Source organism: Chaetodon trifascialis, chromosome 19 (assembly GCF_039877785.1).
Source record: "Chaetodon trifascialis isolate fChaTrf1 chromosome 19, fChaTrf1.hap1, whole genome shotgun sequence".
Taxonomy (NCBI): Eukaryota; Metazoa; Chordata; class Actinopteri; order Chaetodontiformes; family Chaetodontidae; genus Chaetodon; species Chaetodon trifascialis.
The window spans coordinates 23,125,372-23,151,393 of NC_092074.1; the positions used below are offsets into that span (position 1 = coordinate 23,125,372).

The 26,022-nt window shown below is 43.1% G+C and overlaps 1 protein-coding gene across 1 annotated transcript; it reads left to right on the forward strand.

Moving 5' to 3' along the window:
• The first annotated feature begins 18,721 nt into the window (after positions 1-18,721).
• Positions 18,722-24,475, forward strand: unc93a (unc-93 homolog A). Its single transcript, XM_070987665.1, has 8 exons — positions 18,722-18,811; positions 19,992-20,173; positions 20,543-20,772; positions 21,029-21,154; positions 21,252-21,463; positions 22,761-22,896; positions 23,003-23,134; positions 23,559-24,475. The coding sequence occupies exons 1-8, from the start codon at positions 18,722-18,724 to the stop codon at positions 23,846-23,848; spliced, it is 1,398 nt and encodes a 465-aa protein (XP_070843766.1). The 3' UTR covers positions 23,849-24,475.
• Positions 24,476-26,022: the final 1,547 nt, after the last annotated feature.

Sequence of the window (26,022 nt, forward strand, 5' to 3'; positions counted from 1 at the left end):
ACACCTTTCTTTTTCCCTGTCCTGTTCTCGCCATCTGTTGCTCATATTCCAAGAGAAACATGATTTCTCCCACAGTGCAACAGGAAACATCTGCAGTGCTGTGAAACGTGGCCGTGTACAGGATACGTGCGGAGGTGGAGAGAGTATGAATTCAAAGGTGTGAACAAACGACTGTAAGCTCTCATGACAGAAATAAGAAAGTGCAGAGCATGTTGGACCGCTCACGAGGTGATGGTCTGCTTCAGGAGACATCATGTAGTGTCTGCATAAGCACCAAAGTGATGTTTTATTCATCACATTCACCACACGGAGACGAGCGGCCCGTCTTTCTAATTGATGACTTCCTCTGTGTTTGCTGATCGGGGTCGTCCACTTCATCTCAGAGATCATTACAAAGCTTTGATTCAGATTCAGATTTTACAAACATAATATCAGACGTGTGAGCTAAATATCAACCAGCAGGGAGTCACCACGGTGGATAATTTCTACCTAACAGGATTCAAATGCAGCAGAACAGGTGAACAGTAAATTTGGAATCAACAGGAGGAACAAAATATTACCGCTCCATAGAAAAGTCCTGCCTTTCAGTTATGAGATGCCAGTCGATGGTATAAATCCATCTTTTGAATCAACTGTGTGAACTTATTGTCTCGTTAGTGACCCAACTAGCTACCTGGCTAAATGATAGTTTATAAAGTCTTGGAGAAGTCTTGTGATCAGCTAGTGCTTGTATGTTTCCAGCTAGCTAGCAGTTAGCAGCTAGCTCACCAGCAACAGTGGATGAATTGATGAATGAATGAATTGTCTGTCACGAGAAAAGCCTCATAGCAAAGGTCATGCATGTATACTGTATAAGGTAGGTTGCATTGATTACCTCCATTAATCATAAAATGTATTTACATGCATGTTTTAAGCACAATATACTGCTGTTTACATACAATATTTGAACAATGCAGTCAAAATATATCAGTGTAAAACCATTGATCTACACTGAATACTGCATCTTCATCAGTCTTTGGTCTTTCTCCCGACTCAGCGTTCCTGGAGGTGCTGCCTCCACATGGAAACAAATCAATAAATGAACTGCGCCAACAACCAACAACAAGCATCGAACATGCATCCCAACATTACAGCCTGCAACATGCAGGCAGCTGAAGTGGAAGCTGTGTTTTATCGTCTTTCTTTTGACATTCCTGGAACATGACATGTTAGTTTTAATGGTTTTTTTCAGGTGAAATCCATCCACTGTGTTCTTACTTGCTGTTTTTTATATCTATGACTTAGTTTTTCCTTATCAAACTGTTGCTTTTTCTGTCAGAGTCATCTGGTTTAGGAGAGGTGGTATTTATGTGTCTGGTTTCTTGGAAATAGATAAAAACCAACAGTGAGAAACTCATGAAGAGAAAATCCAAAGACCTCATTTGAGATGACCCAATGTTTAGATTCCTGAAAGCTGCAGAGGAAACCAGCAGACTAAGATCAAGAAATGAGGATCTTACAGGCTGAATGTGTAGATGTTGCTCATATAGTTCTGCACCTTATCAGCCTTTCATATGTGCTGTGCATGGACAGTCGAGCTGTGTGTATGTGCTACGGGGGCTTTGCAGCATCTGTTGCTCTGTCCTGTTGACTGAACATCGTGAAACACACTGGAAGTCACTCACTCACGCTGACATAGATTTCCTTCTTGTCTTTCTTCACCTTGTTATAATGTTTAGATTTCTCTTTCTCTTTGCTGTATCACTGTTTGCTTCTGTGAAAGCTCAGTTTACACATGAGTTTCAGTCATGTTTTCTGCTCTGTAATACGCATCCTGTAATGCAGTCAGTAGCTTTTCCTCTCTGTTATTAGGCGGCTTGGCTTACAGCCTGTTTGCCTGTTGTAGCTGCATGTGTTCGGTTTCCTCTTCTTTTCCTCATTTTCATCTAAGTCTGTGTCACCAAGTCTATCCTGGCATCAGTTTACTAATAATCCCACATTTTGGAAACACAGTTATTCTTGCTGATAATTAGACATAAAAATCTGGTATCACTGTCATAAATATGAAGCTAAAGCCAGGAGTGGGAGCCAGTGTAACAAACACATCTATTAACTTCCACACTGTTGAACAAGAAGTCAAACATCAACAGAGTGAAAGTGGAACATCTTTGTTTTGTCTCACTGCGCTGACCATCTGCATTCCACTAAGGATTATTACGCTCCTGCTGGAGGCTAAGCAGCAGGCTAGAAACATGCTAGAAACTGGAAGATGGGGTGAGGGTAAAAACACAAAGCAAAGGAAGGGAGAGAGGAGGTGACAAACCCACAGAGAGGAGCTGACTCTCACAGATGTTTGGGGAGCTGGTGCTGGCAGAGCGGCCGTCGACGGGCATCTGGAAAAGGCATCAGTGGCTGCGGTTGCAAGTCGGGAGAATTCTTCTCTAAACGTGGTTTCTTAAAACAGCTGCAGGGCAGTTTTGGGTTGACGCATGTTAACTTTGTAACTGGGCTGGAATAATCTGCAAAGAACATCCTCAGATTAGGAAAAACAAACATCGTGAAGATGGCAGGTTACTGTAGTGTAAGTACATTTTATAGCACATATTCACATAATTCTCTGTCTGGTTCCTGGACCCCTGAGTTTCATCTTATGCACCCTTATGGGGGTCATGACCCCGAGGTTGGGAACCGTTGATCTAAAGGACAAAATCAGGAAACTGTTTTGGTGACATTATATTATTACAATGTGATGTCACAGATGAATTAAGAATGAAGAAGAGAAACATGATGATAAAGTGATATCTGCTTTACTGGAGTCTGTGTTTTTAGGCTTTTTCTTATCCAGCTGTTATAGGTTATATCAATACAACAAAAACTGTATTTTCACATTTCAATGATCTGGTTCCCATGACTTGTATAACACATGAGGACTTTGGCTGTTTTCCTGCTTATTTCCATAAATTAGTCAAAGGGAGAAGATATGCTGTTGACTCCCTCGGTCCCTGACGCTGCTCTTCATGGCAGTCCTGACATTAACGAACGTCAGTGGATGGAAGATGAACTACAGGGAAACTCTGGCTGCAAAAATCTGCCTTCACAATTGTGGACAAGCAAAAATATGTCACAGTATCTATGTGCAGAGGACATAATGGACATAATCTCAGAGTCAAAGAGGCTCCGGCCACAGCACAGCCAGCAGAGACAGCAAAGACTGATCCTCACTTCAGTGGACTTTTTTGGACTCTCAAGTATTTCAAGTAAACAACATGCAAACATGAGACTCCTGTGCCAGACAGATGTACAGACAGCCAGTTCCTGTGTTTTCCTCCTGAGCAGCATCATTCTCTGACCATCAGCGCTGTGCAGAGGACTCATTTGAACCAGGTGCAGCCATCAGTCAGCGCTACGAGCCAGCAGCAAACTGCAGCCACACCTCTGCTCTCTGGCTTCGTGCCTGCGTGTTGGTGTCCAGCCAGACTGAGGTCAAAATGCTGTCTCTAAATAAATCCTGGTGGTGTTCTCGCTCGCGTTGTTAAAAACAGAAAGGCCTGTGGATCCTGAAACCATGAAAAATACATCTTCATGAGATAATTTCAAATCACATTACGTGAATTACATTTCTCTGTTAAGCCAACGAGCAGACCACCCAGAGTGGAAAGCTCGTTAACATTTGAAGGTGACGCAGAGATTACACAGGTCACATGACTCTGAGGCCTTCCTGTAAAGGTCATTTTATTGAATGGAGCACAGCAGCAGTGAGACCGGCAGCAGTTCCCTCAGTCGTTAAAGAGCTTTTCTATTCATGTTCACACACACGATGCGGATGTTTGCAAATATTTGAGATTAGCGGAGTTTGAATTGATAAGGTGTGGAGTTGTTTTTAATATCTGAATGATCTGTTTACATGCAGTTTGTTTATAGGCCTTATAAAAGCTTTTCATGCTGTGGGCCAATCATTGCTCACTAACACCTGGCTGACTGCTGTGGCTCCATCGCTATCTGACCAATCACAGAAGCATGGTGATGTCATGTCTGACCCAGTCTTTGGTATGAATGGTGTTCCACAGGGATCCGTTTTTGGACCCCTGCTTTTCATAGTTTATATAAATGGCTTTTAACCTCAACAAAAGTAAAACTATGACGGTTTGGTTTTCTCTTCCCCTGAGTGGACAAAGCTTCCAAGTCTTTCCATCAATAATCTTTATGGTGTTTGTATTCAGTCCATTATTGATGACAAAAACCTGGAATCTGTTGGACAAAAGTCTCAACAGGCTTTCTGCACAGGCTAAAGTCCTGTTCTTCCATGGCATCAAGAAAGCACTTCGTTAGGCCAGCAACGAAGTGCTTTCTTTATGTGGTGATGCTATCTTTAAATTTGTCTCAACCTTGTTCAAATCTGACCTCCAGTATCATTCAGGCCAAAGGTATGTCACTAATTCTAGCTTCAGGACCTGTCTCTGTACTTTATGCAGCATTGGCCGTCCCTCATGTTGCACAGGCTGCAACACTGATGCATTTTAATCTGTAAAATAATCTCAGGCAAAACTTCCAAGGGCAAGTCACCATAACGTCATTAAATCATCATTAAATTTTAGGTTGAAGGCTCTAATTAAGGTTAGAGTAAAGGTTCAGGTTAATCAAGTAGTGGTTAGGGTTCAGGTGAAATGATGGAAACATGAATCTGTGTGTGTGTGTGTGTGTGTGTGTGTGTGTGTGTGTGTGTGTCAGTCTCTACCACTCAGCACCACTGCATTAAGTCAGCCTTTGTCACGAGCAGACTGTGACAGAAACACACAAGGGACCCTATAGAACCAATTCTATGAACCCAGTCATAGAGTCAACACACACACACACACACACACACACACACACACACACACACACACACACACACACACACACACACACACACACACACACACACACACACACAGAGAGAGGCCTTGATTGTACTGAGACGTTCACACTTATAAGATAACTGACCAATCACATCAGTGACCCTGCTCTCCTGTTAACTATTTATTCTTCTACTCTTTGAGTTTTGCCATCATTGTCACAGGAGAAGAGAGCAGAAATCCTGGGTTTCAACTTCTTGGGTAACAACTATCACTGGCATATTTCATCAGCTACAGCTGCGAGTTTATTAAGCTAATATTAGCAACATGAGTTGGTTGAACGCACTGTTTCCTGCTGACTATTCTTGATACAAGAACCTGTAAAAGGATCTTAAATGTGCACTTGATGGCCACATAAATGATGTCATGCCACAAGACTGTAAGGCCAAAGCTTACTTGTATTTTCAGACAGAATTTTTCCACTTTTTATAGTTACAAGAGAAAAGGAACAACAGCTTGACCTTCCTGGACTGAAGAGGACAGGACGCCCACACACGCTGACCAATACTTAACTTTGACTCTCAACACCCACTGAAGCATAAGTTAGGAGTCATCCGAAACCTGCAACACTGAGCCGAAAGCGAACCAACAAATGTCCGAGCCCGAGAGACGGAGCACAAACATCTGAGGGACTCCAAAGTCTCGAACGACTGTCGTTACGCAGCCAGGAGCGCTAACAATCAGTCGCATCCACACGGTGCTGCCCCATCATGCACTGTAGACTCATCAGTAACACAACAAATATAGCTCTCGAGTGAAATGCTGCTTGGCTTTGTAGGTGGGTTTGGTTTCTACTGTAGGCGGCAAGCTAGTTAGCCAGACGTGCTAACATTTGCAGCTTTTGTTAGATCAGATAAATCATTCTTGACTAACACATGAACACTCCTCAATCAGTCTCACGGCCAGTTTTCCTGTTCTGATTCTGCTGACGTTGCATGAATGCAGCATTAATTCCCACCACCTGACAGGCCTGCAGGCTGCTGAGCTATGATTGGACGATCACTGACCACCTGTTTTGAACAGCTATCGCCTCTTGTGATGTTAATATCTTGAGCATTGCAGCGTGGAATAACTATGATGTGCACATTCCCATGACAGCATGAACGCTTCACATTCTTGGGTTTGTTGAAGGCAAAAGGCAAAACGTGACTGAGTCAAACACCCTGTGCTGTGTTTGTGTATTAGAGGTGAGAGAAGGCAGAGACAGATGCCTGCACTACCAGTTAGACCAGTTTCAATATTCAAACTACCAACAGGCCACTCAATGTAAATGCTGTGAGTGTGAGTGTGAGTGTGTGAGTAAGCAACTGAAACCAGTTTGTGCAGAATCAGCTGGTCGGCTCGTTCCTGAGAACAATGGGATTAAGGACCATTTGGCATCCCGTTTGCTGAGCTAATTAACACTCGCTTAATTAAGATAAAATGAACTTATCTGTTCTGTCATTTGATAGTTTGATATTGAGCATCAGCCAAACCCAAACCTGATCCAACACTGATTTTATTATGTGTCTGTTTGTTGATGAGCCTAGACTGCAGTTTAGCTTAAAAATATGGTGGAAATTTAGCACATGTCAAGAAACAAGCACCACACTTTGGCTCATAACACCTGAACTTGTTGTTTTTCTGCATTTCTTTTCTTTCTTTAAAGACCTTCTTTAAAGACTGTAAGAAAATGTCAAGTTATCATGTTGCTTCTAAACTTCAAGTCCAAACTCAGTTCATTCAACATCTTCACCACATTTGATAAATAAAATATTAGAACGAGCTGCCAAAGTTTTAATCAATGAGACTGAATGCTCATCTTTAACACTGGAAGCAGAAGGTGACACACTGTTGTTTTATTGTTACTGGTCTCATAATTCCTCCTGCTGTGCTATATTTGAAATAAATAACTCAAATTGTGCAGCTGCAACAAGGTTTAGAGGATAGGAGAATACACACATCTGCTCTACATTTAAACTGTGATAACTAACGAGCCACACCGAACATTTCCAGGCACGATGAGATTGTTTCTGTATGTATTTGGGTGCAGATGGAGATACAGATGCAGACTGTAAAATCACAAAAACCCACAAGCTTCTATAAATAGTGTATTTAGAGGACTGTGCAGCCGAGCGGAGGTGTTAGCACTCTCTTAATGCTTTCTATCTCACCAGCAAATCAATGAAAGCAAGATCTTTGTGTTTTTGTGCACCTCCTGTTCTATCCCAGACTCTCCCCTCTGGACCCACAATGCCTTGTTTCTCAGGGTGCGTCAGCATCATTTAAAAAAGCAATTAATCAACAAACATCTCCTGCAGCTCTTTCTAACCCAAATCAGCATGAACTCTGAATCCAGCAGCTCCACGATCATCACGCTAACCCCGTCCCCTTTCTTCATCTGCCTTTAGAAATCCAGAAACACTCCTGGTCCTTTGCCACCGCTGCAAATAAAGGAAACACTTAAGCTGCCTACGTTTCCCACAGTCCTCAGCAGCAGGCAGCAGAAAGGACTGTAATTTGCCTGTCTAATTACCAGGCTATTTAAAGTGGTGTGAGTGTGTGTGTGTGTGTGTGTGTGTGTGTGTGTGTGTGTGTGTGTGTGTGTGTGGTGGGGGGGGGGGGGGGCGGACGCAAGGCACCACTGCACTATTTTACAGCACTTACACAGTGTACACACACACACACACACACACACACACACACACACACACACACTGAGCAGCTACAATAAACCTGTCAGGGTCTGCAGCATCTTGGGGAAGAGAGGAGAAAAAGGAGGATTGAGAGATAAATGGAGAGCACACAAAGGGAGAGTTGAATAATTCATGGAAGTTTTTTTCTGATGGAGCTTTCCTTTGTCATCCTCTCCTCTTTCTCTTTCTGGATCTCTCCACCTCACGCCCGGCGCTGAGCGAGGAGGCGATGCTCTCCAGCTGAAGCCAGATAACAGCTTCAGTTTCCATCGACTGAACAGAATATGAAAGAGTCTTTGATATGAGTCGCACGATGCGTCGTGTGTGTTAAGCTCACGTCGGAAACACGGTGATTATTCTGTGTTTGTTCGTGAGTTTATTCCTGGAAGTCCAGCATCCAGAAACATGTTTATTCATGAGTTGAGGCACAACAAAAACCCTTTTATTAATGTGTCTGACTGTGAGTTTATGCTCAGATGAAGATCGTGTTAACTGAAACAAAATTCTCTTTGTTTGATCACTGCATTGCTCTTTATACTATAGAATATATTGAACATTTCTATTGCAAATTTCTGGTTAACATTTGAATTTAATTAAAAAACTTTTTGCAGTACTTCTTCTACTTTGTGTATTCTGACTGTTATGTATATGAAAACCTCTTTGGCAATAAAGCTGCTTTTGATCCTGATATGACAAAATGAGGTGCAAAATACAGAAATCACTTGAGCTGGAAGATACAACATTATTGTAAAACATTATTTGAGAAGTCTGGCTTTATTTCCATTGGCCAGCTGTAGTATTGAGTCTCACACTGAGTATTTTTACTCAGTGTGAGTATTTCTGTTTGCGTTCTGCATCCTGAAGTGATCAGGACTCACTCATGGTCCCCAGAGGATGAACCTCTCTGACTTTGGCGATCTGCTGATATTTCCTCTGGCGCCACACTGAGGTCGACGTTTGAGTGAAACGTTTCGACAACTGTTGGATGATTTCACCTTTAAATTTCAACGCCGTCATCTTCCCCTCAGGATCAGATGGAATAATTTTGCCATGAGCTCAAAATTTCAATTTGTTCATCATTTTGATTTATGATTAAATACATGACAACGAATGACATTCCCACTAGCCTTCAATCAAATGAAGACAGACTACATTTCTGATAGCTCGTTTGTTTGATGGACAGTTTATCACCAGCAGCCTCATGAGCTCCATCCACTCTTCTCATATTTGTACAACCCTTTGAACTTCATTTCATGTGCTACATAGCTGCCCTTTATCTTTATCAGCCATAAGCTGCATTTACTCTCATCTCTTCCCTTTGAAAAGCCGAACACAGCAGATATGATAGAAAGCAGTTTTTATAATTCATGCAGATTTCTTGTTTAACCTTCTACATTTAGCAGCACGCGGCTGTCTGTAGTGTTGGCAGGTGAACAAGTTCAGATGCAGCCACACCTCCAGAAACTAATCTTCACTCTGTCTGGAAAATAAAGAGACAAGCTGTTTTCATCAAATCACGTCGGGTTTGAAACTGTGTGTGTTCGTGCTTCCTGCTGTGACTGAGAGAAATGATTTCCTGCACTGTGAAACTCCTGAACTCTTGTCCTCTCAGTCCTTTTGAGATGACAACACATACATTTTCTGTCTCTGTCTGTTCTGTGTGTGTGTGTGTGTGTGTGTGTGTGTGTGTGTGTGTGTGTGTGTGTGTGTGTGTGTGTGTGCGCGTGTGTGTCATTCAGCTAAATAAAGCTGTGGAGTGTTGGGCTCAGCATCTCTGCATTGCCTGTTCATTGTGCTGCTGGGAAAGCAACCCTGTGGATGATGCACCATGTCAGCAAACACATAACAATAGATCGTCTGGTGTCTCTACCCACACACACACACACACACACACGCACACACACACACACACACACACACACACACACAGAGTTACAATGGATGTTTTGGGAGTGACTCCAGGCTGTCACTAGTGTAAAACACTAAGCCTGTTTGCAATATGTAGCCCAGTACAAACAACACACACACACACACACACACACACACACACGCACGCACACACGCACACGCGCACACACACACACACACACAAATGCTCTCAGGGATAACAAACAAATACCAAAACATCCTTGTAGAGCAGACGTGGACTTTCTGGGATTGTAAAGACCTTTTCCTGGGGTGCAGCTGAGGGTGTTACAAACCGAGCTAACAAGCTAATGGCAGCTAGCAGCTACGGCATCGTACTGGTAAGGCTGCACCGACTAGACAATTGACATTAGTGACGCTGCAGTTGGATTACAATTAAGCGAGCTAACATCAAAATTAAATTTCAAATTTTAGTGTTGGCATCCCTCCGAGGATTAATTAATTGATTAATTGGCCAAATAGAATCAATGGATGCCAACTCTGACTGAAATCACTTTTCAAGAAAAATGCCAAAAAACATGTGTTTTACATCTTCGTAGATTTAATATTTGGGTTTTTCAGAAGAGGCTTTTTTGACTGTTGTCTCAATGAATCAATTATCCTGAAAGTAACGTGCAAAACAAAACTGAAAAGCTTTTAAAAACGACATAAAAGTCCACCCAGAAAGCGATCAGCATCAAAACCTAAATACTTGACATTTCATATATCAAGCTGCAGACGTCTGCGTGTCGGTTAGGGGACATGAGCTCTGAGCCGAACAGCAGCAGCAGAGGATGAGCTCATCTCTGGTTAAGCTGCAGAAAATACTGAAACCGCTAATGACAGCTAACTGCTGAAATGCCCACACATGTCACCGCCACGGCAGAGGCTGGCACCGGCGCGAGATGCTGGAGGCTAAAAGTGAAGCTCGCCACAGACGCGAGCTGCTCGAAGCAAAAGGCTGGAGTCAGTGCTGCTGTAATGAGGCCTGAGGCAGCGGCTGTGTGGTCAGCACAGATCTGAAACGTGTTCCTCAGCCAGCGACGATGTTTCTCAAAAGGTTATTGTTTATGCCAGTTTTCAGCTGCTTTAAGTAACTCTGTTTTCAGACTTTAAATTTTGGTGTTCCACATTTATCATCACTCTTAGGATCGGCTTACTCCTCCTGATAATAAAGATGTAGCTTGTGTGTGTGTGTGTGTGTGTGTGTGTGTGTGTGTGTGTGTGTGTGTGTGTGAGGGCTTCACATAGACATCCAGTGTCTTATTGATCAGGCTGAGCGAGTATTTAATTAATCAAACTGGAGCATCAGATCAGAGGGGGGTAGTGATAACTGATCCATTCTCCCTGTTCAGCCAGAGCTTCCGTCTCTGCAGCAGCCTCGATCTCAGAGGCGACCATGTCACTCTGCAGGACAACACACGGCAGCATCCGGCCCTCAGACCCTGGACGGCTCCGGAGAAGCCTGCTCCAGATCCTGAGTGAGCGCTATGCATTCAGGATGATCATATAACCTTTAGGAAACGTCTTTATTTGCTTTGTTTCATATTTGACACCAAACTCTACATTAAAGCTCAGGTGTGAGGGGTTTAGTGGCATCTACTGGTGAGGTTGCAAATTGCAACCAGCCGCGCCTCACGCTGGCTTCAAAGTGTGAAGGAAAAGGCGTCTCGAGGTCCAGAGCTTGGTCCACATCTGGACCGAACCTAAGCCAATCAGGGCCAAGCTGATGCCTCGTGTTTTGACGAGGAAACGGTACGAAAGGTGAAAAAAGGCGAGTTTGGTTTGGCTGCTCTGTATCTGAAGAAATCACATTTTGTCATATTTTGCTAACAACGTCTATTTCTGTGGACCGCAGAGTAAATAACACGATTATTTCTGTTCACTTTTGCGTTTTGCCGTTCGGCTCTGTGTGCATTGTTTCAGTAGGAAGGAAATCAGTGACGTCTGAACCGTCCGCTCCTCTGCTGCTTTCCCTTTCCACCTCCTCCCTAAACGACAACCTTTGACCTTTGCCCTCCTCTCAGGTCTCTCTTCATTCTTCTCTTTGTAAAGAATGCACTTTTGAACATGATAAGCTAATAGAGAGTAAACAGACTCTGACATACTGGTGGCGTTAGTCATGTTAAATCTCTCTCTGAGAGTCTGAAGAGGCAAAGCTGCACATTCCTTCTGACCAAAACGTAAATACTGTGTTTCATTTCAGGAGTTAAAGCAAAGTTCATGAAAACATTCAGCATCACAGGAGTTCAGAGCGTTTAGTTTTCTGTTGTTCTCAAATGATTTCTTTGGATTCAGTGATGTCTGACTGAGTCTTTGTCTCATTCAAAGGACGCTGGACGTGACGATCGCTGCCAGTCACCTCTCTGGGATTTCCACCTTCTGTAAACAGGCTCTTTGTATCTTCTGGGAATGTCGGTCTACAGCCAAACTTCACCCCTGAACAAAACCTCATTCACTCTGCATTTGGTCCACTCTGCAGATCCAGGGTGACCATCACGGCAGCTTTTACATGGAGAGGGAGATGAATCAGAGACGGGAAAATCGTCGAGCTGGAATGACGTTTGATGGACAGGTAAGACACCTGCAGCTAACTGCACACGAGCTGGTTCAATCGGTGCTGGCTCGTCCTCTTGTTGTTGATCATGTTGTTGAAGTCACGTGCAGTAAAATACGCGCAGCAGATGAATGAATGAGTGAACTTTGAACCTTTGTGGGCTGAGACAAGCTGAACGTTTTAACTCAAAGATCGGATTGTTTTTCACGTTATCTGCGTTTTTTTGCTTTTCTGTCTCAGGTAGAAAGGTTGAACTTGGCGGGAAGGAAGAAATCTTGTTGTAATTCCTTCAGCCGCCACTAAATGTCACTAAGGAGCCACAGTTCACTAACATTTACAATAACGTAATGTTGAATATCGGCCCAGTTTGTTTCATTTTAATCTCATTTTTTCACGTTATATCAAAATACTAATTTTATGACATTTTCTGTTGTTGTTAATAAACGCTATTTTGTGCAATAACAGAATATTGTGCGATATGATTTTGTGATAAACCCTGACAGCAGAGGAGGTTATAGACCAGCGTTGAGTCCAAACAGATTCAGTGAAAATGAAACCGGACCGTTACATGTTGTGGAAAACTTCCATTATCTAAGTTAAGGGAAAAAAAAAACCTTAAGGTTTTTTTGTGCATAACATTTGACCACGTAATTCTCCACCCAGCAACTCCACCGTCCAGTAATCACAAACTAATTACTGACTCCAAAGAGTGTTTTTGTCTGTGTGCATCTCTTTATTATTTATGTGAGTAATATCGGCCTCATTAAAATCTGATGTGGTCTTGTGTGTGCGCTCCGCCCCGATATGATCCAGTTTGATTGATGACTTGTAATGAATTCTTTATTGGTTTTCTACGGAGGCCTGTAAGCTCAGCTGACTCTAATGAGCCACTTTGATCGGACTGAAGAAGAAGAAGTCTGTTTTCTTAAATTATGATAAATAGGAGTGTTTCTACCTGCTGTTCAGAGGTTTAACGTCCACGATCTTTGTGCCAGAGACTTTCTCCAGATGAACACTGGACGCTTAAGCTTATTTGTCATAAAAGTAGTCAGATTTAAAGATCTGGAGGTTGTCGGCATCTTCAGTCCAAAAGGATCAGCAGCGGTCTTTACAAACTCATATCAGTCAGTCGGCAGTCTGGTTCACACACAGGTCTGAGATTCCAGGAGGGATTTGGGGCGAGAGAGCCGGAGGATTGGGTGAGAAAAGAGAGTCTGCCGGAGGAGGAAAGTGTGTGTGCGTGTGTGTGTGTGTGTGTGTGTGTGTGTGTGTGTGTGTGTGTGTGTGTGTGTGTGTGTGTGTGTGTGTGTGTGAGAAACAAAGCGAGTGCGTGTGAGAGAGGTTTTTCCCATGACTCTGTAGCAGTCAGACAGGTAGGGGTCTGGGATTAGAGAGCAGCTCAATCTGGAGGAATGAATTCTTCCTTCACAGCTCTCACCGGCCGACACGAGAAAACCTCAAAATCTTTTTATTCTCCGACATTTGAAGTCATAATCTGCAGCGTTTTTTTAGAAGTAAATGTGTGTTTTGATCTTTATCTGCCGGCTGAAACGCAGCAATTTAACATACGTCCAGTTTGTTTGCTGTGTTCAACTCTCTGGATCAGATTTCCACTTCAGCAGAATGAACTGTCACGAGCAGCAGCAGAGCGCCACCTGCAGGAGGACACCGAAAGTCTGACATGAAGAAAATTCTGTATTTCAAAGATTAGAGTCGCAGCCACGCAGCAGCTAAATGCTAACACCAGCATGCTAACGAAGCTCTGCACCAAACTTCATCCCAAAGTTGATATATTTTACCCAAAACCACAAAAGTTAACCTCATGAAAGTCAGAGGATCAGTGAAGTGATGAGGATTCATCCTCATGTCAACATGAACGTGTGAGGAAACATTTCAAGCATCCAACAGCTGAGACGCTTCAACGTGGCTGAAAACATCCACATTTTACTGCGAAGTATTTAGATCATTTACTAACATTACCGCAAAGTACAAATACAGCTCGACAAGTACAATCTATCTATCTATCTATCTATCTATCTATCTATCTATCTATCTATCTATCTATCTATCTATCTATCTATCTATCTATCTATCTATCTATTGAATTTGACCTTGTCAGAGTTTGATTAATGTCTGAGAGCACGTGTGTGTCACTGACTGACTTCCTGAAGAAGTGCATCAAACTCTGAGCAACATGTCGTTGAATTAACTGGGACACAGTTCATGATTCAGTCTGACAGCAGCTCTCTTCAGTCTGTGTGTGACAGAGTCCTCCAGTGGCTCACACACACACACACACACACACACACACACACACACACACACACACACACACACACACACACACACACACACACAGGTGTATTATTAAAGTGCCCTGAGCCGGTGTGCTCACAGAGCTTTCAGCTCATATCTGAAGCAGAGCAGACATACCTGTCTGTCTGCCACTCTAATACCTGTAATTCTCTACCTCAGGGTCTGGCTGTGTGTGTGTGTGTGTGTGTGTGGGGGGAGGGTTAGCTCTTACTCCCCATAGGTCTGCTTATTTAGCCAATAAGGCGGGAGTAAACTGCAGTTAAACCAACCAATGAGAAGCCGGCTGTGCTGCAGTCGGCGGTCTGTTGTTGTGTTCATTTGATTTTCGATTTCAGTCATTGAACAGGAATGTTGAACACTGAAACACTGCTATGAAAATCACCTCTGTGACCTGTTTGCTCTGTTCATCAACATCCAACGTCAATTCCACCTGATGATCAGGTGTTCCAGCACTCTCTCGTCTGTGAGATCAGTCTTTAATTCAGAGTTCGGTCTGGTCCTGTCAGTCAGTCTCTGATCACATGAAGTATTTGACTCAGAATTTACCTGAAGTGATTCTTGTGCTTGTGATCAGAAAACGGGTGTTAAAGAAATGCACCAATCAGCACCTCTGAAGGTCAGTTATTACCACGACACAGACAGAAATGTGCTGTGACAGAGAAGTTTCTGATACGTCAAAGCCTTCATCAAACCACTGATTGTTCAGTTTTTCCTGCCGATTAAACAAACAAGATGCAACATCGAATTAGCTGATTCTGCCTTTGGACTGAGCCAGGCTAGCTGTTTCTGCCTGTTTCCAGTCGTTGTGCTAAGCTAAGCTAGCTGCATGTTGCTCATATTTATCGGACAGATATTTAAGTGGTGTTGACGTTCTCATCGGCCAGAGAGCAAAAAATCAGCTGATCGAAGATTTTTCTAAATCAGGGGCCACAGCAGGGCCCCCATCCGTGTCAGACACTTCATTTCCTGCACTCTGGTGACGTCTCAGGCTTGTAAAAACCAGAAAAAATGTCAAAGAGCAAAGCGGCTTTGGGCAGAACGGACGTGAAAAGAAAAAGGTGACGAGTGCAGGTCCCTTCAGTCCCTCTATAAGATAAGATAAGATAAGATAAGACTTCACTGATCCCCAGTCATTACAGCCAGAAGGAAGTTGCTGTCAGAAGTGGGATTCGAACCCACGCCTCCAGGGGAGACAGCTGGCACTAGCTACCTAACGTTAGCTCGCTAACTCATTCTTAAGCTAATGTCAGACAGAGGTTCAGAAACAGCAGGTGAACGGGTCACTTCAAGTGCCAATCAGGTTTGCCGCATGTGGCCCCGCCCATGAAACGGAGCATGTTGGAGGTGAGATGCTGAGCAGCTGCTGAGTTTCTGGTGATGGAAACTGAAAAAAAAAGTTCTGACTTGGCTGTTTTTTTTGTGCTGTTGTCATCCTGACTTGTTTCTAAAGAAAGCATCAAACTGGAAATACTGGTTTATATGCGGCCCAGCAGCAACCAGTGCCACATACAGCATGACGCCACATGAAAAATAAAACTCAGAGAGTGTGAGAGACAGAGATGGAGGGAAAAATGAGGCCATGAGCAGTGAGCAGAGCGCTGTGACCGAAGGCAGCAAACTAAATGTAAAGGGAGTCTTTAAATGCAGCGCGGCTGCTTCTTCACGGGGTTTCTGAACGGCAGCGGAGGATTGGAGGGTAAGCTGGCAAAGACTCCTGGTGAGGTGAGAAGTGTGTTTGTGTGTGTGAGCTATCTGAAGCCTCTGCTTTGTATATGTGTGGGCTGCTTTGAGCTCAGAAACACACTTCTCACCTCATGACCCAACATTTCTCAACAGGGAATATTGATGAGGCCTCTTCAGACTTTCAACACTTCAGGCCTTTAAAGTGACATCAGCTCTTCTGTTATCTTAAAGTTTTTGGCTTCATCTGGTTTTAAGTCGTCATCTCACTGGTTTGTTTACATTATTTTACATTTGGCAGCAGGAGAAGTTTTCATTCTGGAGCAAAAGAAGCAATAAAACAGCGTAAAATGTCCTGCAATCAAAAGTAAGTATGAACAGTGAAATGTACCTAAACCATCACAAGTAAAAGCACTCATGATGTGTATTACAGTATATCATTAAATGCATGAAATAGTCAAGTGGCAGCAGTGCCCTCTGAGCTGCTCCTCCTGTGGAGGAAACACCAAGCAGCCTCTTTAAATGCTGTCAAACATAGCATGAGCTGGCCTCTTCGTGCCTCCACGCAGTTAAACAGCCAAGTGTTTTTATCACAGAGGTGGAGTCCTGACACTCTCTGCATGCAGCTGTGCTCTGTTTACCTTCACCTCTGCTGCCGTTATGTGACACAGTGACAGAATTACTGAGAACATATCACTCAAACACATGAGGTGAATATGTTGGGGTACAGGTTGAAAGGAGGAAGGAGGAAATGCTTAAACATGAAAGTACAGTGAAGTTTTAAAGCTCCGGTGGATTTCAAGCCTTTTATGAAACATATTCATCAGGGCTGATCGGTGCCTGACGCACGCTGTTGAAATGTGTTGTGGGATATCTGCAGGATTAGTGGATTTGTACAAGCTTTAAGGCTTTAAGTGTGAGCTCTGACTCCCTCTGCTGGCCAAAGAAATAACTTCAGGACAAAAGATTAAGATGAATTCATCATTAACGCTGCACATGCAAATATAGTGAATTCAGCATTTTAAAGTAAAATCACTGCTTGATACTGTGATGTATTTGAGATTAGACTGAATATTTGAAGCTACTGTGTGTGTGTGTGTATGTGTGTGTGTGTGTGTGTGTGTGTAAATTGTTTTTTGCTGCATGTGCACATCTGGATGTGAGCACAGATGCTGACTTTATGCACATGCAGCCATATCGACTGTCTGTCTGTCTGTCTGTTTAAAACGTATCATGTTCTGTACGTGAATATTTTAAAAATCGAAACATAAAAAACGGTTTATTTAAAAAGTTTTTTGTTTAAGTTAAACTAACAGAAAAGAGATAAAATGTTCTCTCACTTTTCTGCCAGAGAAAAACACGATATGAACAAAACCTTGGAATGATGATAATAAACTTTTTTTATATGATGCCTTTCAAAGCAGAGTTAAAGTGCTTTACAGTGAAAACAGAAAACATTTGAAACACAAAGAGAGTAAAACGTCATAAAACTCTGAAAACAGTGGATTCTTAAAGAGGAGACAGTTTTCAGTCCAGGACGTCTGTCTTCAGGCAGGTCACTGCAGAGTCCAGGACGTCTGTCTTCAGGCAGGTCACTGCAGAGTCCAGGACGCCTGCCCGCTGAGGCTCCATCACCTCTGAGTATCAGTCTGGACCTTGACCATCCCAGAATGATCCAAAAGGATCTCAGGGAGCGCGAGGGGACAGAGGGCAGTACAGAGAGCTGATAAATGAGCTGAGGCGACGCCTCTGCAGGCTTCATCAGTCATAAATCATATCTGTAAAGTCACAGGTAGTCAGTGTCTGATTAGTCTTTGGCTGCTGTTGATAAGTACTCAATGAAGTCTGACGCGTCTTTACCGCCAGTTTAAAAGCTGTTAAAAACATGAATCCATCTTCTTATTCTCCTGCTATACACGACCCCATGCTTTTACAGGACGGACGAGCCTTTAAAAACTGGACAGCATTAGAATTGGACCAAGTCATGGACCCGGCCTGGGTTTTAATAAGCCGTCAACACGGCCGGACGGCTCAGTGTGAGGCTGTTTTGTTTTGTTTCGAAGACAGCTGGGACAACACAGCGAGCTGCAGTGTCTCTGAGTCTCTGTCCCATTTTCCAAACAGAAACAAGGACGAGCTTGTGCCTTCGTCCCAGAGAGAACATGCAGTAAACCTTTGCTCCGAGCCCACTGCTCCTGGATGTCTGCGAACATGTGACGATTCATGTGAGCAGAGACGAAAAGATGACGAGAAAGACACTGAGGAGGACGAGGAGGACGAGGAGGAAGAGACGTTTGGAGTAAAATCATGTGTAATGAGTCAAAGAGAGCTGATATATGAGCTCATGATGTCAAAGTGTGACATGAGGGAGGCGGTTCAGAGGCCTGATGATAACAAATCCACAAACACTGTGTGTGTGTGTGTGTGTGTGTGTGTGTGTGTGTGTGTGTGTGTGTGTGTGTGTGTGTGTGTGTGTGTGTGTGTGTGTGTGTGTGTGTGTGTGTGTGTGTGTGTGTGTGTGAAGGCTGGACTTTGCTCTGTTTCCAGAGTGAGTTTATCACAGACGGCAGCAGGAACTCTTCTGACTTCACTGTGGAGCTGCAGCTGTTGTCTGAAGCCTTCTCTAGATAAACCCCCTCCTCAGCCCTCAGCTCTTCACTGTACAGGTATATCGGTGTACAGGTATACAGGTATACAGGTGTACAAGTGTCGCCATGATCAGCCGGAACTTAAAGAACGTGCTGGTGGTGTCAGTCGGGTTCCTGTTCCTGTTCACGGCGTATGGAGGCCTGCAGAACCTACAGGTAGGTGGATCAGCGTTTTATTCATCATGCAGAAGATTTATTGTTCATTAAAAACATTAAACTGTCGGAGTCAGCATCATGGGGGATTTAAGGGATTTATTCATCAGCTGAGTCACGGAGGGACGCCTAATTAAGGGATGTTTTAGTGCATCTGTGCATCATTTCTAGTTAATTAATGGATTATGTTCATGGGTTTTGTTTTGTTTCAGTATTTTCTTTAATTGTTTGACCAAAAGCCTTTTAATGCACCCAGAATGAGAAGTAATGGGTCTATAAATCCATTGTATTTGAACATTTTCCATTAAAACTGGATTCATTGTTCACAAAAACTCCTTATCTTGAACAAGAAGGAGTTAATTTAAGGGATTTATTCTTGGGTTGATTCATGGGGAGGGGAAGACTCGTTAGTAAAAATGGCTTTTATGACCCGTTTACAGCCTAGCTCACACATTTATGAAGACAATAAATTCATTAAATTCATTTACTGATTCCAGTAACTGACATGTGATTGGTTTCCTAAGACTGTGCTTGATTTTATAATTAGAGGTAAACAACTGTTTCATGGTCTTTCTACATCATTGTTTAAACGGTTAAATAACATTTTTCCAAGTTATTATCATTTAATTTTGTATTGTTTGTTTTTCCTTTAATTAACTGTGAGCCTTAAAAAAAAACTTAAACTGAGATTTTAATAATTGAATGCAATATTAAAGGAGAGCTGCAGAAGTTTAGTTCAGTCGAAGGACTCAAAAAAAACCCCAGATTTTTAAAATAAATGTCTTCACGTCTCTTAATGCTAAAAAAAAGGCTTCTTAAGCTTCATGTCAGTGGTTTTTAACGGACTTTACATTAAAACTGAAAGCAAACAAACTAAAGTCTCTGAGCTGAGCTGACAGACCGTCAGGAGACACTTGACAAGTCAAACACAAGTACGATTGAAGTGTATCAGCAGCTGTGTCCTCGTTACTGAGGGCAGCTCCATGAAACCAAACCTTGAAACACAGAACAGAACAAACACCAACTGCCCTCAGCGATGGAAGTGTCTTGATGCATCCTCAAAGTCAGCTTTGGTTCAGCGTTCAATAATAATCAGTTTAATGACTGCATGCTTCAAACTGACGGCCTTCAGCTCTGAATCAGTGCCATGAAGGTTAATGGAGTCTGGTCCATGTGTGTGCAGAGCAGCCTGAATGCAGAGCAAGGGATGGGGGTTGCGTCTCTGAGCGTCATCTACGCCTCCATCATCGTCTCCTCCATGTTCCTGCCTCCCATCATGATCAAAAATCTGGGCTGTAAATGGACCATTGTTGCTGGGATGGCCTGCTACATCTCCTACTCGTTTGGGAACCTCTACCCCAGATGGTAATCAATCAGATCCATCAATGAAATCAGCGGGTGGCTGTTGGATTTATTACTGCGTATTAGTTTTATTATATTTCTGACCAAGACTCACACTAAAGATCACAACTACAACTACAAAATAAATACTACACTAAATATCAGTGTGATAGATGTGACATACTTTAAGTGACCTCTTCAGTCCTGCAGTGGTTTTTGTCTAAACAGCATTTTGATTTCTAAAGATACTCAGTTCATAGAGTTAATATACAGAGAAAAACAGCAAATCGTCACATCCGAGGAGCCGAAAATATCTCTGGAAATGTTTCTCATAATCATCAAAAGTGCTAAAAGGGCCTAAAAAGAGCTGCACTCCCCTCTGCTGCCTCACAGGTACACCCTGATCCCCACCTCAGTGGTCCTGGGTTTGGGGGGTTCCCCTCTGTGGGCAGCTAAATGCACCTACCTGACCATCTCCGGAAACAAGCAGGCTGCCAGCGAGGGCAAGAAGGGCTCCGATGTCATCAATCAATACTTTGGCATCTTCTTCTTCATGTTTCAGTCGTCGGCGGTTTGGGGAAACCTCATGTCGTCGCTCATCTTCGGACAGGACGCCAGCATCGGTAGGTAATCTACAACTGGCTCAACTTTGATGAACTAATGCTTTTACATATTTTCATTAGTCATGAAAACAGTAACATAATGATTAACAAGAAGTACGCACTCTGCATAATCAGTACTTCCTGAACAATAATAACTTTATCTACACAGTTCCAAAGACTTTTTCCTGATAATACTTCTGTACTTTCACTTCTTGAACATTTTATAAGATGGTATTTCTACTTTTACTGAAGTAAAGGAGTACTTCTTCCCTGACAGCTGACATCTCCGAGGAGCATCTGCAGTTCTGCGGAGCTGCGGACTGCGGTCTCAACATCAACAACAACACCACCTCCACCAGACCGGCTGAGAAGCTTGTCTGGACACTCGTCGGATGTTACATCGGTACGAACCAAGTGTGAAAGACTGAAGTGGACTGTGGGAGCAGCAGGACTCGGTTGCAGCTGTGGATCAGTCAGTGATGTCCTGTGTCCTGCTGTAGGTGTCGGGGTGCTGGCCATCCTCATCGTGGCAGTGTTTCTGGATAACATTGACCGGCAGCAGACCAGCCAGTTTCGTGGGAACCGGGAGCCATTCTGCCACACTTTCCTGTCCACGTTCAGAGTGCTGAAGGACTGGAGGCTGGTGACCCTCATCCCCCTCACCATGTACAGTGGCTTTGAACAGAGCTTTCTCTCCGGGGAGTACACCCAGGTGACGGCATCTCCAAAAACGAACAATGTGGCTGTCCATGTTTGTCTTAATCTGTTTATATTACACTTGATCTTATTCCAACTCTTATTCCAACTCTAATTCCAACTCAAACTCTAATGCCAACTCTAATTCCGACTCTAATTCAAACTCTAATGCCGACGCTAATGCCAACTCAAATTCAGCAGGACTAATTCGGACTGTAATGCAAACTCTAATTCAATCTCTAATTCCAACTCTAATGCCAACTCTAATTCAAACTCTAATGCCCACTAATTCAAACTCAAACTCTAATGCCAACTCTAATTCCGACTCTAATTCAAACTCTAATGCCGACTCTAATGCCAACTCTAATTCAGCAGGACTGTAATTCCGACTCTAATGCAAACTCTAATTCAAACTCTAATTCCAACTCTAATGCCAACTTTTATTCTAACTCTAAAACCAATTCTAATTCAAACTCTAATTCCAACTCTAATGCCAACTCTTAATGCAACTCTAATGCTGACTCTAATTCCAACTCTAATGCTGACTCTAATTCCAGCTCCAATGCCGACTCTAATTCCAACTCAAACTCTAATTCCAACTCTAATGCCAACTCTTATTCCAACTAATACCAACTCTAATTCAAACTCTAATTCCAACTCTAATGCCAACTCTAATTCAAACTCTAATGCCGACTCTAATTCCAACTCTAATTCAAACTCTAATGCTGACTCTAATGCCAACTCTAATTCTAACTCAAATGCCAACTCTTATTCCAACTCTAAAACCAACTCTAATTCAAACTCTAATTCCAACTCTAATGTCAACTCTAATGCCAACTCTAATTCCAACTCTAATGCCAACTCTAATTCCAACTCTAATGCCAACTCTTATTGCAACTCTAATGCCGAGTTGGAATTAGACTCAGCATTAGAGTTGCAATAAGAGTTGCAACTCTAATGCCGACTCTAATGCCAACTCTAATTCAGCAGGACTCTAATTCAAACTCTAATGCCAACTCTAATGCCAACTCTTATTCCAACTCTAATTCAAACTCTAATGCCGACTCTAATTCCAACTCTAATTCCAACTCCAACTCTAATTCCAACTCAAACTCTAATTTCAACTCTAATGCCAACTCTAATTCAAGCTCTAATGCTAACTCTACTGAAATAGATATGAGAGAAGCAGATTGTGCTTCAGGTTGGTTGCAACCAGTTTTTTCTCTCTTACATAAGATATGAGGTTTATTCACATGTATTGATACCACATTCTGGATTAATGTGCGATGTAAATCTGTGTTGTGTCTTTGCAGAACTATGTGACGTGCGCGTTGGGGGTCCATCAAGTCGGCTTTGTGATGATGTGTTTCGGAGCTTGTAATTCTCTTTGCTCCTTCCTGTTTGGCAGGCTGGCTCAGTACACTGGGCGAGCTGCTCTCTTCTGTCTGGGTAAAACCTTGTTCATCCTCACACATTATCGGTTACAGATTCAAAGGACACAAAACATATTCAGATTATGAAAAACCTTTTGATTTGCACATTTGTCCCCTTTCAGCTGCAGTGACCAACTTTTGCTGTATCATTGCTCTGTTGTTCTGGAGGCCTCATCCAGACCAGCTGGCGGTCTTCTTTGTGTTTGCTGCTTTGTGGGGTATGGCGGACGCCATCTGGCAAACTCAGACTAATGGTAAGAAAGTCCAGACTCCTTCATTCTCTGGCTAGTGTAAACCCTCAGAGTCATTTGTGGGACTGTTGTCCACATGAATCCTCCACACTGGACCTTTTCAGAACTGGATTGCTTTAAGGTCATTGCAGATATTCATGCTCCCCAGAGGATGAATCATCATGTTTTGCAAATCTTTAATTTCCGACTGCAGACAATGAACCTTGTTCATGTCGGTCACTCGATAAGCTTCCCTCTAGCGCCACCCTCAGGACATTTGAGCAAGACGAGCTGCAGCTTCTTGAGGCCTTAAGACTTTTTTCTGTTTTCAAGGCTACTTTAAACTCCTTATTAATAATTACTATCGGATCATTATAGAATCACTTATCATCCAAATGATTGATGCTGTTGTAAACAGCAGTTTGTGTTGGTCCTTCCTGTCCTGCAGCTCTTTATGGCATTCTCTTCTCCCGGAACAAAGAGGCAGCATTTGCTAACTACCGCATGTGGGAGTCGCTGGGTTTCGTTATCGCCTTCGCCTACAGCACCTTCTTATGCCTCGAGTACAAACTCTACATCCTGCTGGCCTTTCTGCTGCTGACCATCTTCACTTACCCCATCGTGGAGTTCAACGAACACAAGAACCCGACGCCGTCCACCAAGGAGGCCGTCCACCTAAATGACAAGGAAGCCGCCCAAACAGACGAGAACAAAATCACCAGCCAGACGCTGATGTAGAGGCTGAGCTTCAGGTGTTTGGTCGATGTCAGGTTTTTCACGTCCTGGGGGCTGTTGCACAAAAGCAGAATTCAGAAATCCAGGCTAATTGAAAAAGTGAGGCTTGACCTAGTCGAATCAGTGCATCCAGGCTTAATCTGTTGCACCAGCCAGGACGAGGAGGTGCGACAATGTCAAGCCAGGTGTAAGTAATCCGGATGAGTGCACGTTCACGGCTTTCTTAAACAGACCACAAGGTCGATCACTGATTTACTGATGTAGAAATGGAAAAGACACATGCTGCATACGTCTCCCCAGGTGAGCAGCAACTGATAATGTAAACTTATGAGGAGGTAAAAAATATTATAAGTAAAAAAGGCAATATGGCCACTGTAATTAAACAGAGAGCAAAAGCCTGGCAGACAATAGCGGACCGACTGAATGCCTAAGTAGTTCAATAACATACACTTATTAACCAATGCTCCACTGAAACCGTCATAATTACAATTGAAGGAGTTTTCATTTTCACAAATTAACAGTTGTACACTTTGCCTTAAAAGTGATCAGTGGAAGTTGATGTTACTCAAGAAATTTACCATGAGGACTAATTACAAACAAGAATATATACGACAACCGTATGTGCAAATCTCTCTCTGTCTGTCTAAATGTTCATACTGAACAAACATCACTGGACAAAAGAGGACTTGGCAGCAAGTCAAGATCAAATATAAGAACATTTTGCAGGCTGGTAAGTACCTTCATTGCTGATGATAATGTACAAATGAGGTGTATAAATTACTTAGAAGGTGCCTGCTCACATATTTTATGGTCTGTACTGATTTTGGCAGTTAAGAAAAAGGCACCTGTGTCTGGCCTCTCCCTCAAGCTCCAAGCTGACAAGTGATGACAGCAAAATAAAAAAGGTCAAAACACACTGTGGTGTCCTCCCAGTTTCATAAATGTACAGTACACACATATTGGTCCAGTGAAGTGAGACTATAATTTGGGAAGATTATACAATTATGAAACCTAACAACCAGAAACTGTGCTACTATTGCTAAATAAAATACATGTACACAGGGAAGAGTGACATGCACTGTCCTTTGTTGGTAAGGGATGGATTTCAACAAAAAGAAAAATCATCCATACATCCATCCATTTTCTATACCGCCTATCCCTTTCGGGGTTGCGGGGGGGCTGGAGCCTATCCCAGCTGTCAACGGGCGAGAGGCGGGGTACACCCTGGACCGGTCGCCAGTCGATCGCAGGGCAACACACAAGACAGACAACCATTCATGCTCACACTCACACCTAGGGGCAATTTTAGAGTCACCAATTCACCTACTGAGCATGTTTTTGGTCTGTGGGAGGAAGCCGGAGTACCCGGAGAGAAGCAACGCATGCACAGGAAGAACATGCAAACAGGGATTGAACCGGCGCCCCAAAGAAAAATCAACTGAAATAATTAACAATGTATTGGTCTCTGACCAGTCTGCCATTAACGTTGTGTGGAAATATTGCAGCATTGTCCCAGTCAATCTCTAATGCCACTCTAAGAGCCCTTTCCTTCCTGAGACAGGCAATATTATGTAGGACTGTGCAGGCAACAGTGACGTCGCAGGCCCTGTCGGGGGTGACCCTCAGGTGATGAAGACACTGAAAACGTGACTTTAGAAGGCCGAATGCCATCTCAATTCGGGCCCTTGTTCTGGCATGGGCAAGATTATATGCTTGCTGTACTGCTGTTTGAGGGTCTGCAAGGGGAGAGAGCAGGAATGGCATACAGGCATAACCCTTATCTCCCAGCAACACGGCAGAGAATTCACCTGAGAATACAACACGTACATCAAGTAAAACTTTTGACACACGCATTATGTTCAAGGTGCTTATAGATAAAATTTGTGTGGCTCACCTTGTGATGGTTGCTGGTACAAAGACTCTGGAGTCATGGACCGAGCAAGGCCACTTTGTGTCTAAATTAGTGATTACGCAGTCAGCACCACAGATCATCTGAAACAATAACATGTAGTCTATTAAGGTAATTTAATACACAGAATTAATATATGTAGTTGACCATAACCATAAGTCATTCTTACCTGAACACTGATACTGTGGAAGGATTTTCTGTTTACAAAATCACCTTCATGTGGCCCTGACGGATGTTTAATCTGATCTGAGTGCAGTCCAGCGCACCA

Coding starts and splice junctions, on each gene's coding strand:
- unc93a (XM_070987665.1), top strand. CDS start 18,722: ATGATCAGCCGGAACTTAAAGAACGTGCTGGTGGTGTCAGTCGGGTTC. Junction 20,773..21,028: donor CGGACAGGACGCCAGCATCG/GTAGGTAATCTA, acceptor CTTCCCTGACAG/CTGACATCTCCGAGGAGCAT. Junction 22,897..23,002: donor AGCTGCTCTCTTCTGTCTGG/GTAAAACCTTGT, acceptor GTCCCCTTTCAG/CTGCAGTGACCAACTTTTGC.